Source organism: Gossypium arboreum, chromosome 12 (genome assembly GCF_025698485.1).
Source record: "Gossypium arboreum isolate Shixiya-1 chromosome 12, ASM2569848v2, whole genome shotgun sequence".
Taxonomy (NCBI): Eukaryota; Viridiplantae; Streptophyta; class Magnoliopsida; order Malvales; family Malvaceae; genus Gossypium; species Gossypium arboreum.
This window is the reverse complement of record NC_069081.1, coordinates 89,306,120-89,319,203: the sequence shown is the minus strand read 5'-3', so window position 1 is coordinate 89,319,203 and position 13,084 is coordinate 89,306,120. Positions and strand designations below refer to the sequence as shown.

General features: G+C 33.8%; 1 protein-coding gene across 1 annotated transcript; it reads left to right on the top strand.

Annotated features, from left to right (window-relative positions):
• Positions 1-2,935: 2,935 nt before the first annotated feature.
• Positions 2,936-12,474, top strand: LOC108463908 (K(+) efflux antiporter 2, chloroplastic-like). The gene is made up of 19 exons (XM_053023584.1): positions 2,936-3,222; positions 3,388-5,084; positions 5,417-5,588; positions 5,698-5,788; positions 6,044-6,180; positions 6,278-6,337; positions 6,417-6,536; positions 6,946-7,014; positions 7,495-7,560; positions 8,158-8,247; positions 8,665-8,769; positions 8,869-8,997; positions 10,427-10,636; positions 10,983-11,132; positions 11,254-11,307; positions 11,451-11,509; positions 11,963-12,029; positions 12,100-12,276; positions 12,367-12,474. The coding sequence occupies exons 2-19, from the start codon at positions 3,460-3,462 to the stop codon at positions 12,427-12,429; spliced, it is 3,444 nt and encodes a 1,147-aa protein (XP_052879544.1). The 5' UTR covers positions 2,936-3,222; positions 3,388-3,459; the 3' UTR covers positions 12,430-12,474.
• Positions 12,475-13,084: the final 610 nt, after the last annotated feature.

Sequence of the window (13,084 nt, the reverse complement as noted above, 5' to 3'; positions counted from 1 at the left end):
TCTAGAATCCGGCTAAGGGGCCCGGCGTGGCTCCAGCGAGTCTAGGACATGGCTCCGCTGTGGCTCTGCCTTGGCATTTCGAATCCCCCTCCTTTTTTCTTTTTTCTTTTAAATAGATCTAGGATAGATTTAAAAAAAAAACAAAAAAAAAACAACAAAAACGAAAAGAAGGGGTGAACTGCAAGGGAAGAAAACCTCCGTCTTCGCCACTCCTCCAACCCTCGTTGGAACCTAAATGGGTTTTGTGATGTTTAGGTCACTAGAGGTTCTCAACCACGATGGAGAATGGACCAACGGTGAGATTTTATCATTTATGATTTTATTTCGAGTAAAATGAAAAAAATTAAAATAAAAGAGGCACCTTTGAAATGTTTGCTTCTAGCTGTTTTTTTTTTTCTATTCAAGAATCCGTAAAAAAATACAATCTGGTCTTGGGGCTTTTTATAGCCGTAATATTGATTTGATTTGATTTTTATTGTTTAGGCTTCTGCTTCTATTGTTCCTATTTGCTTTCTCTGTTTTGCTACTTTCTTTTCTTTGCTGTATTTGCAGGTCATGAAGAAGTCAATGAGGTAGAGATTACTATTTTGGTGCAAGATGCCAAGAATGGTGATCTTCGGGCGACGAGCGTGCTGACTTAGCACGTGAGGGGTGCGGCGCTACAAAGGTTCAGAAACCCTAGGGTTTCTGAGTTGGTTTAGTCTTTTGGGCCTATTGGGCCAATATGAATTGGGTTAGAGATTTTGGGTTGTGGTTTGAGTTTGATATTGTAATTGGGCTTTGAATTTTGGACTGGTAATTTTTGGTTGTCTACTTTGAGCTTGGGCCGGGCAAAATAGGCCTGTTACAACTACAATATTTAATCTCATCGCCATTATGTTTTTATACTAACCACATATAACTGTACTGCCTATCCAAACCCACCCTCAATCATGTTAATTGTTTAGTTTTCTCTTACATTATTCATGCTTTCTTTAATATTTGATCCATGTATTAAAAAAATATACCCACAAATCTTTATATCTATATTGAACATACATCCAACCTCCAACTTGGGACTATTATCATGAGCAAATTACCCTCAAACTCAATCCATAGTGGAAAAGACATCATCAATATTAAATTAAATTATTTTAAATCAATTTTAATAAATGGTTTGGATTTCAAGCGAATATAACATAGTTTTACATTTACATTTTGTAAAAAAGTAAGTCTACTTATTAAACATAAAAAAAATTAATGTATTTATTTAAATATATACAATTGAATCAAAATCAAAATTTTATATATACATTTAAATCACAATTAAAATTTATGTGTATAATTACACAAATAAAGTTTACATATAAAATTGTACATTAGCTAAAAGTTCATGTATAATTTTTATATTTATCTCTTATAATTAATATAATTTTGTTCACCAACTTAGTAATTAGGTATATTTTAGTACTTGTAATTTTTATCGACTATGATCTCTAAATTTAGTAATTAGATCCACTTTGAGTCTTAACATTGGATTTTATAAAAGTGTAGTTGAAATTTAAAAAATATACATATATATTTCAATTTCAAGTAATGATGTAATTTCAAGTGTAACATTATTTAATTTTTACTAATTTCAAGTTTGGAGATTAAAGCAAGGAAAAATCCCAAAACTCATATACTAAAATAGATAAAAAGAATCACGTTTTTCAAAATCGAGCTAAAATATGGGGTTAGACCGATTGGCTTGAGAATCAATTGAGTTGGTTAATTGGACCAATTGAATCGGATTAAAAAATCAATTAAGGTAGAGGTTGAATCGATTTTTTTTATTTTTTAGCATTTTTTTATTTTTTATTTAATTGACCCAAATAAATTAGCCGGACAAAAAACTGGTAGTCTAACAAGTTAGACTATCAATCCAATTACCGAAAACGTTAAAAAATACATATATCAAAATAAATTTATTCAAGAGCCAAAAATATATATATATATAAAAATTAACACTAATAGATTAACACTGATAATTATTATTATTATTATTAAAAAAACGTGAAAGTAAGAGTTGAAACCAAAAGCTTAATAACATCAATAGAGGGAGAGGCGTGGAGCGAGCGGCTCTTGGCAGCCAGATGGGGGCGAATGAACGAGGCTCACTTTCAGTCCCTGGCTCTACGCGCCTCCCAACTCGCACCAGAGGCCGTGACCATTCAAATAATGACGGACAAGCAACGACAAATAAAGAATCCGTAGCTTCCACGCGTGGTTGACGCGACTGCATATGATATCATAACTGGAATATCCAAAGAGCATATAAAATCATGTCACCCTCAACAAAAAAATAGGGTAAATTGCACTCAATGTCATTAAATTATTAATAAATTTAAATTTAGATTATTTAACTTTAAAAAATTACAAAATAATTATTAAACTATTCAAAAATTTTCATTTAAGTCATTGAATTAGTCAAAAATTTATTTAAGTCACTAGTATGTTCTTTTTTTAAAAAAATTGGGCCAATGTGCTCCAAATGACAATTTGGAGATTGATATGATAGAATGGTATCTATCGATTAGTAGAAAAATTTACTTTAGATCCAAGTCAATCTGACAATTAAAATCGAGGGTCGGAGAAAAAAGTTGTTTGAATTTTAGTTCGTAGATTCGTGAATTTAAAGTTATTTCATGAAAAAAATTGAACTGTAAAAAAGAAAGAGAATGAGAGCTTTTGATTGCTGCAGGTAGTGTGAATATAGAAGGCCATACAATAATAATTTAACAGCGCAGCGACTTAAATGAAAACTTTCGAATAGTTTAGTGATAATTTTGTAATTTTTTGAAGTTGAGTGACCAAAATGTAAGTTTATTAATAGTTTGGTGACCTTAGATGCAATTTACCACCAAAAGACCAAATCTACAAAATTAAAACTTGTTTTAATAATTTCCAAATAAAAAAACAAAATTTATCCACCAATCATCTAATTTCCTCGTGTATATATTATTTTCCCTCCTCCCTTTCCTACTTCCCAAACAGAAAAAAAAAAATAGAGGGAAAAAATCAAAAATCAAAGAAAAAAAGTAAAATAAACTCGTGAATTTCATAATTGAAAAAGCAAAAAAAGGCCACGTTGATTTGTTTATCAGTTGTGTCATTTTCTGCCTTTTTTTTTTTGCTTTTTAGTCATAAGATTTTCCTCTCAAACTCCGCCTCTTTCCTACATTTCCGCCGTTTCTTTGATCGGTCAGTTCGCTTTCTCTTCATTTTCTTTTTTTACTTATTGATTTTTATTCAGTACCGATTTTATGTATATGTTGTATTGTATGAGTATAAACTGTGAAGTATGTACTGGTTTTGCTGTTCTAGGGTTACTAGCGTGGATTCTTTAATTTTTTTTTATTGCTCCAGGTGTTTGATAAAAGGTCAATTAGAGTTCTTGAAATGCGTTGCTAAGAATAAAGATCGGTGTGGTGAAGAAAGATGGATTTCGCTTGTAGTTTTAAGCGTCCTACGGTATTTCATGGTGGTGAAGGGAGTATTAGTAGTTATAGGATGCTGGATCCGTTATGTCCTAGATTTAAATGTAGGAATTTGAGTTACAGTGTTGTTGATCCCATGATTGGATCCAAAACTCGGTGTTTGAAGAAAATGAGGAAAAGTATGGCTTATGGTGGTTGTTTAAGTTCGAATTTGGTTTTCGGGGGGGAATTTAACCGTCATTTGTGCAGTGCGTACTCTAGTAGGTCGTTGTGTTACGGTTTGCGTGATGTGTCGAAAGTAAGAGTAGTTAGGTTGTGTTGTCAAGGTAATGATTCGTTGGCTTATGCTGATGGGAATGGTCGGAATGTGGAATTTGCAGAGAGTGGTGATGGGAGTTTGAGTGGTACTGTATCGAATGGTTTGGAAGAAGAAGATAGAAATCTAAATGGTGAAGTGGAAACACCTAGTCTGGATGACTTGAGGGAAGTGTTGCAGAAGGCGATTAAGGAATTGGAAGTGGCACGTCTTAACAGTAGGATGTTTGAGGAAAAGGCTCTGAAAATATCAGAAGCAGCTATAGCTTTGAAGGACGAAGCAGCCAATGCTTGGAGTGATGTTAATAGCACACTTAATATGATTCAAGATATTGTGAATGGTGAGTGCGTTGCTAAAGAGGCTGTTCAAAAGGCAATGATGGCATTGTCTTTAGCTGAGGCAAGGCTTCAGGTGACAGCAGACTCATCTGAATCTCTGAAAAAGGGAAACGATTCCCCAGAAAATTCTGGAGAGAGTGATTTGGAAATTGATATTAGGGAAGATAATGGAGCAGCATTGACTGCACAAACTGAGATTAGAGAATGTAAGGAGAAGTTAGAAAATTGTCAAGCGGAGTTAAGGCACCTGCAGAGTAAAAAGGGGGAGTTGCAGAAAGAAGCAGATAGATTGAATGAGCTTGCAGAGAAAGCACAGATGGATGCATTGAAAGCTGAGGAAGAAGTTGCAAACATCATGCTTTTAGCTGAGCAAGCTGTTGCTTTTGAATTGGAAGCTACACAGCATGTGAATGATGCAGAGATAGCTCTGCAAAAAGCTGAAAAGTCTCTTTCTAATATGATTGTTGAGACTGTTGAGCAGCAGGTTTCGGCTGAAGAGACTGTTATTGAGGAGGAGATCAGTCCCGGGGGTCCTAATGATGTTTTTGTTGAAAGAGAAAGGGATGCTTTGATTAATGGTGGCATGGTGGTTGCTGAGCCTACAGCAGACATCATATCTGGTAAAGCTAGAAAAAGTTCTGAAGATATCAAACAATTTGATGATCTAAGTGATCATGAGAACGGAATCCTGGGTTTAGATTCTCCAAAAGAAGCTGAAATTGAAGCAGAAAAGTCAAAAAGTGTTCAATCGAAGAAGTCGGAATCTCAGAAGGAGCTGACAAGGGAGACTTCACCTCCTAATTCCTCAAAGTCGTTGTTGAAGAAATCTTCACGTTTCTTCCCTGCATCATTTTTTTCCTTCACCGATGATGGGACAGAGTTCACACCATTGTCAGTCGCCCAGAGTCTTTTGGAGTCTGCAAGGAAACAAATTCCTAAACTGGTAGTAGGAGTACTGCTCTTGGGAGCTGGGTATGTTTTTGAATATTACTACCGTATTATATTAACTAAATTAGTTATAACTCCTCTCAAATTCCTGTATATGTCTTTGGTGAGCGTTAATTTCTCCTTCATGACCAAAATGGCATGTTCTGTTAAAACAAGATGTTTTTCTTTTGGAACGCTATGTCTATTTCTTCTTAGATCAAACGTTTAGATCTAGAGAATTCACTGCTTGACTATAATAAAAACAATGGATCAACTCCTCTGGAAGGAACCATTTTATTGAGTTTGTGTTTTATCAGTTTGTAACTTTTTTATAAGATTCGATGCCTGCAAAAATGATTGCCTGCCTTTGATCACAGGGTTGCCTTCTATGCTAATCAGGCAGAGAGGAGAGCTCTGTTGATGCAGCAGCCAGATGTCATAACTACTAGTATAGACGACATTTCCTTAAATGCAAAACCTCTGATGCAACAAATAAAGAAAATTCCTAAAAAACTAAAAGAACTAATTGCTTTTCTTCCACATCAAGAGGTGTGTGATCCTACACCATTTATTAGTTTCTCCATTTGTTTCTTATGATTGTAATCATACTGAATATAGCAGCTTGTCAGAAGCTTATTTCAATCTTTGAATTTCTCAGATGAATGAGGAGGAGGCTTCTCTCTTTGATGTGCTGTGGTTACTTCTTGCAAGTGTAATATTTGTGCCTATATTTCAGAAAATTCCTGGAGGTGACTAAACTCTCTATCCTTTAGCTCATTTTAGTATGTAGCATCGAGTCGGCGTTCTTAAAAAACGCATGATCTTTTGTCAATATGAACTTTTGCAAAGACTTTTGGTGCTCATGTTTGAATTCTCTATTTGCTTTTTATGATGTTTCCTCACAGTCTGGAGAAAACAATGTTTTTTCTCTTTCCTGCTCCTTACCATTATTTGTTCTATTTTTCCTTTACTGATGTTTTTCTTCTATCTGCTCCTATTTTTAGGCAGTCCCGTTCTTGGATATTTGGCTGCTGGCATCTTGATTGGACCTTATGGTCTTTCCATAATCCGTCATGTGCATGGGACCAAAGCAATAGCTGAATTTGGAGTTGTTTTCTTGCTATTCAATATTGGCCTTGAGGTGGAGTTTATTTTATACATCCATAATTGCAGCTTTACATTGAATTCCATCATTATAAGATGGTATTAAACATGTGCCCATATTTTGCCTTTTGCAGTTATCCGTCGAAAGGTTAAGTTCCATGAAGAAATATGTTTTTGGATTAGGCTCTGCGCAGGTGATTGAGAAAATAAATTTTCTGTTACTGTCACATATGTTTTGAAAGTTCTTTTAACTTATACTTTTATGTGATGCAGGTCCTTGTGACTGCAGTTGTAGTTGGCTTGGTTGCTCATTTTGTTGCTGGGCAGCCTGGTCCAGCTGCAATTGTGATTGGGAATGGCCTGGCATTATCTTCAACTGCTGTTGTCTTGCAGGTAATTAACATAGACACATTCTGCTTCAGATGTTATTAATTTTGACATTGTATTATTATTACTCTTGCACATCCTGAAGGACACAAATTTTAGCAAGCTTGCTAGGGCAAAAGATTCAAATTTTATTTTTGTTGAATATTTATAAACATCTATTTTCCTCTTATATTCCTCTGCGACCTCTTAAAATCTTTAGAAATTAGAAGATAACTTGGTTTCTTGCGATTGTCTTCACAAATCTACCTAATAGGTTTAGTAATAGCATGAATGTGACCTGATTGTATCAAACTCTTGTCATTTGTTTTACTTTTCATATTTTTTGTTCCTTTACAATAACATACCTACCACAGAAGATAAAGAGACCTCATGGCTCCATTAATGGTCTTATAATTGTTGTTGTCTTCATTTGCAGGTATTACAGGAGCGAGGTGAGAGTACTTCACGCCATGGGCGTGCTACATTTTCAGTCCTACTTTTTCAGGTTGTCCTAGGATCTTGAGAAAAGGGATTGACTTCAGGAGGCATTTTTTATGAATTGAATTTTGCAGTCAGTGATAATAGTTCTTTATTCAGTTATTATACAAATGAATGTCTTGATAACTGATACGTGTATGCCTGCTTCTACTTTTTGTCCCTTTCTTTTTCTTCTTATTTTTAAATCTTCTTTCCCAATCTTCATGTTTTAAACAGACATATTTACTGTTGAAGTAAGCAAAGATGAAATTAGTTATATACTCAATGCAACATGGTAATCGCCTATGCAATTAAGCCATCTTGCTCCCATAGTACTAAAAATGCTTTATGAATGATCCGACTAAATTGGCAATTAGGACACATAATAATACCTGCTAGATATGTTTGGAATCCTCCCTCATTAGTCTTTCGAAGTTCACTTTGACATTTAGTTCATTTGGATGGTTTTGGTTGTGAATTTTTATTGATTAATATCTCTTCTTTCCAGGACTTGGCTGTTGTTGTTTTGCTTATACTCATACCTCTTATCTCACCAAATTCATCAAAAGGAGGGGTAAGATCTTCTAAATTCTAATATATCCATTTTTTGCTTTTCCTTTTTATTCCTCATTTGACCTTGAATATTCTAATTGGCTTTGCTTTGATAGTATGTCATTCACATACATCTATGTTCTTTATTCTGATACTTGCATTAATCATGAAGTTCATTTGGGGCTCAAATTTGGATGAATGAACCATAAAGCTCTCTTGGGGCTCGGGTTTTGATGAGTGATTTTCCTAAGCTTCTATTAGTAGAAAGCTGTCTGCTCCTTCATCTCCTTGGGTTTCTTAATAGCTGTTTATGTTTATTTCTTTGCAGCATACTCCACTAGTTTGCTTTAAGGGAGCATGTGCTTTCCCCAAAATCTTTTCTTTTGTTATTTGATGGTTGCCTCCTTAAATGGTTCTAATGAACTTCTAAGGAAGTATTTTGGAAACATTTGCAAGTGGAAATATTTAGGGAAAAACATGAAAGAACTTTGATGGCTAAGGCAAGTTAAGAAGAAGTGAAATTTGCCCCTTGTCTGGTTTATCTGCCACATTCTTGTTACCGCTGCTGATACTTCTACATTTTATATTTGCACTTTTATGTAATTTTTTTGGTTTTCAGGTTGGTTTTAGAGCCATTGCTGAAGCTCTTGGACTGGCTGCTGTTAAGGCAGCAGTTGCCATTGCTGCAATTATTGCTGGGGGACGGTTGGTAAGTTTTATATCTAAGACATTCATAAATTATGGCCTCAGGTTTGGACATTAAATTTTTATCGTTTTACTTTATCTTAACTTATCCTGTAATATTTTGCTGATTAAAAAAATTGCAAATTGTCTATTAAGAGCGTTCAAATATAACCTGGTTGGATGTACGTGGTATCATTCTAGTGGAGCTAACTGATAGTTTTTGAGAGCTTTGTTATACATATAAGAAATGCATCTAATAGTCTGATAGTATTGACTCATAAATCATAACAAAAAAGAAAGGTATTTAACTCATAGATGCAATTTACCCACAATCTTCAGAATCTACTAAGGTTGTTGATACCTGTGCTTGACTCTGAAAATGGATAATGCTTCAGAAACGCAGCAGCTGCTGATTTTTGTATACTTTTTTCCTTTCTTGCAGTTGCTTCGACCAATTTATAAGCAAATAGCAGAAAATCAAAATGCAGAAATATTCTCAGCCAATACCCTCCTTGTTATTCTAGGGACAAGTCTCCTTACTGCTAGGGTACGAAAACTATACATTCTTGTCAATTTTTCTTTTTCTTCTGTTGTAGTAATAATACCTTAGATCCTTCATTTTGTTTTTACTCTTCTGGTTGAACAGGCTGGACTTTCCATGGCATTGGGAGCATTTCTAGCTGGTTTGCTTCTTGCAGAGACTGAATTCTCTTTGCAGGTTGAATCAGATATTGCTCCATATCGTGGCCTCTTATTGGGTCTCTTCTTCATGACGGTGGGTATTTTATTTGGTGGCCTCTCCATTTTGGATGACTAGATTGTCTGTTCATTGAATTACTTTCTTGCTTCAGTTGTAGTTGTACCTGGTGCTCATTTCTTATGAAGGCCATTTAGGTAGTGTTTGGAAAGCCATCTAGTAATTGGGTTTGTGCGTAATTGCTTGTAAGTACACAAGGGTGGCATGTTTGTGTAACCATTATAATTGGTGGGTCCCATTGAATTGGGTGTAATTGGAGCACCCCAATTTCACTTTCCAATTCTTAGAGGGGAGGGTGAGAATTGGGGTAATTACACAGGTAATTATACCCAAATCCAATTTTAAAAATTATTTTTATACAAAGTTATGAAAATTATATTATAAGCATAAACACTTATAAGTGTTTTGGATGTTTATGGTATAACGGTTCTTATATTTTAATTTCTAAAATTATTATAAAAATAATTTTTGTATTTTATAAAGTTATAATAAAAATATATTATTTAAATCCTAAAAAAATCTAAAATTATGGTAAAAGGTAATGTATTTATTTATAATATATTATAAAAATAATGTACATGTTATAAAATTGCATAATGTATTTATTTATAAAAGTTATGACTAAGAAGTATGGACATAACTTATTTACGTGTACATACTATATATTATAATCGTAAAAAATATTATAGTTATTTTTATTTTTATTATTATTGCTTAATTATAAAAAATACTATAGTTTTTTTATCAGGTTTGGACAATTTATAAAATCTTTTTATTATTATTATAAAGTTTATATATTATAAATTTTATATTACTTTTTACTTAATTTACATATTATAGAAAGAGATATAATCTAGCCGTAAGTCATTATCTAAATTAAATTTATAGTTAAAACTACAAATTATTTGAACTATGAACCCAAATATTATAAGCTTGATACTAATTAAGCAAATAGAAATGGTTTTCTTTGCACCATATTATAAGATTGATGCTAATTACTGTTTGTCAGTCAAATTAAGTTTATATAATTAAAGCTACAAACTATTTGAATTATAAACCCAAATATTATAAGGTTGATGTTAATTATCTTATGTCAGCTACATTTAGGAATTACAATTTGTTGTAATTACAAGGGTATAATTACTACCCTAATAATTACACTTTCATTCATTTACTCTGTGCTGTCCAAACGTGTCCTTAGTGTGAATATTATACAACAATCATATCACCAAGATTCTTTATACATAGAGGATGATTTTATCTCATAGGTGGAAGTAGGAGAAAACTGGGAGAGGTGGTTGGATAAAGTCTTCATATCATTTACTACGTTACTGAGTTTTGAGAATGATAACACTTGCTTAATTTGGCTTGTTTTTGGTTTAGGTTATTGTTACTGCCATACATTGATGATCGAGCATATGCAACTGTTGACATTTTGACTTTTCAGGTTGGAATGTCAATTGACCCAAAGCTTCTTGTGTCAAATTTTCCTGTCATTGCGGGGACATTGGCACTCTTACTTGGTGGCAAGACCATATTGGTGGCAGTTGTTGGTAAACTTTTTGGTATTTCGATCATATCCGCCATAAGGGTTGGTCTTCTTCTAGCTCCAGGTGGAGAATTTGCATTTGTGGCTTTTGGTGAAGCTGTTAATCAGGTTTCTTTCACTATTAACTAACATCATTTGGTCATGGGATTATCTCATCCGCATCTAATAGTTTATCTTGTATTTGGTAAATTTTTAGTTAACCTGTTGGGTTATTGATTTTTACTTTTGAGTTTTGTCAGTGTAAGGGTGGTTTGTCATTTGAGAAAGATATATTGTTCACATATTTGTTCCATTATAATTTGGAATATTCGTTAACTGTATCATATATCTTAGGTAAATGGGCACGTTTTTTTACTAAATCAACAAGAATTGTTGTTCTTTGAATAATGAAACCCAAGTGCTAATATGCAGTGTTTTATCACTTATGCAAGTATTAATGGGGGGATTTTGGCAGGGAATAATGTCTTCTCAGCTATCCTCATTGTTGTTCCTTGTTGTGGGGATTTCAATGGCCCTCACACCATGGCTTGCTGCTGGAGGCCAGTTAATTGCCTCTCGTTTTGAGCTACACGATGTTCGAAGCTTATTGCCTGTCGAGAGTGAGGTAACATAATAAAGTATCTTTATGCAGTAAATCTCTTTTCAATATATTAAGCATCTGATTTTGATGTAATGGGATCTCTAATAGTTATTAATCTGTCTCTTTAACTTGGTTTTATTTCCAGACTGATGATTTGCAAGATCATATTATCATTTGTGGATTTGGGCGTGTTGGGCAGGTATTTATATATTTGCACATTTGAATTTGAAAAATTAGTCTGAAAGTGTTAATCTGATGAACCTTTTCTCAAATTAGTTAATAATCCATAAACACATGTCCGTAACAATGTCGTGTTTTCTCTTTTTCTTTGCATGTTTTCAGATCATAGCTCAGCTACTTTCGGAGCGCCTAATTCCATTCGTTGCCCTTGATGTGCGGAGGTAACATAATTCTTTTTAAAGAGAAGTCAAATAATCATCGATCATAATGCTTATGATTTTGCAAACATCTGACTCCATCTTAATCTAGGGTATAGATCCTTTGTGTATGCCAATTTAATTCCTCCAAGATACCTGCCCATACCGTGACTCATGAGTTTGTCTTTGATTTTCTATATTACCAATGTATTGATATAGCGCATGATTATGAGCTAGAGATTGATGCATATAAATGTTCACGATTAATGTAAAACAGTCGCTTTTGCCTACTATGTGATTGACATTTTTGTTGAAGAAGCTTAAGACATTCATGGAAATAGGCTGACTCATTTTGGAAATGGCCATCAAGTAGTTGTACTTTCATAGCCTATACCAGTGGTACACATCACAAAATAGCAGATATCTAAAATTCATCAATTAATCATGGCAAGTACTAAAAGTTTCTGCTCCTTTCAGTGATAGGGTGGCAATGGGACGTTCCCTGGACATTCCTGTTTATTTTGGAGATGCTGGTAGTCGAGAGGTAAGCAAAATTCGTTCAAAATAAGCCGACTTGGAGATCACCATTTGACTTCTTTTACACTGGTGATTAGGTCCTTCACAAAGTTGGTGCTGAAAGAGCTTGTGCTGCGGCAATAACCTTGGATACACCTGGTGCCAATTATAGAACTGTTTGGGCTCTGAGCAAGTATTTCCCTAATGTGAAAACTTTTGTCCGCGCTCATGATGTTGATCACGGCCTTAATTTGGAAAAAGCTGGGGCTACGGCTGTAATATTCTTTTACCTTCTATTAAATTTACCGCCTGTGGATTTTCTTCTTCTGGTTTTTCCTTATTCTCTTCTGCCTTGTTGAGTATAGGTTGTGCCAGAAACCTTGGAACCAAGTCTGCAGTTGGCTGCTGCTGTCCTAGCTCAGGTATGATGGATTACATTTTCAAATCCCGGGCACCTTGTTTCTGTTATGCTTTCCTCGGCCATAGTGGTTTTAACATTGTCTCTGAGCTAGAGGTCATGATTTGGATGTGCAACACTTGCATCGGTCACTTATTAATATGATTAATCCTGCGTTAAACCGTGCAGATGTCTTATATTCATCTGTTAATCCGATGCTTCCACTTCTATTCTATTTTTTGTACTTATATTGATATCTTAAACAATCCATATCGTTTCTTTAGAATTGGATTGATATCGAGTTAAATGTTAAAGAATATTTAAAAAAATTATGTTGATAATAGGAAATTAATAATATAAAATTAAAGGAAAAAATAAGGAATTGAAAGAAACGAAAGGGAATTGGAAAATATTAGCCCTAGGAATTCAAATAAGTCGAGATTAAAGGGAATTATCATCGAAAATTTAATAATGTTAGAAATTGTAACTGAGTTAATTTTATCTTTAAATATTTTGCCTGATGAACAAAAAGAAATTCATGCTTAAAAATTAGCAAAAATTGATTTGAAAAAGAATTGAATGTACGGTTAAATCTATTAAAAGAAATTAAGAGATAAAAATAAAAAAAACAATGAAATAGTTAGATAATAAATTGGATTTATTTATTATTGACCTAATTTGAACTT

What these genes read in the sequence shown, in the direction of transcription:
- LOC108463908 (XM_053023584.1), top strand. Translation starts at nt 3,460, where the DNA reads ATGGATTTCGCTTGTAGTTTTAAGCGTCCTACGGTATTTCATGGTGGT. An exon ending in ATTTCAGAAAATTCCTGGAG is followed by an intron (nt 5,789 to 6,043) that starts GTGACTAAACTC and finishes TCCTATTTTTAG; the next exon opens with GCAGTCCCGTTCTTGGATAT. An exon ending in CAAATTCATCAAAAGGAGGG is followed by an intron (nt 7,561 to 8,157) that starts GTAAGATCTTCT and finishes TTTGGTTTTCAG; the next exon opens with GTTGGTTTTAGAGCCATTGC.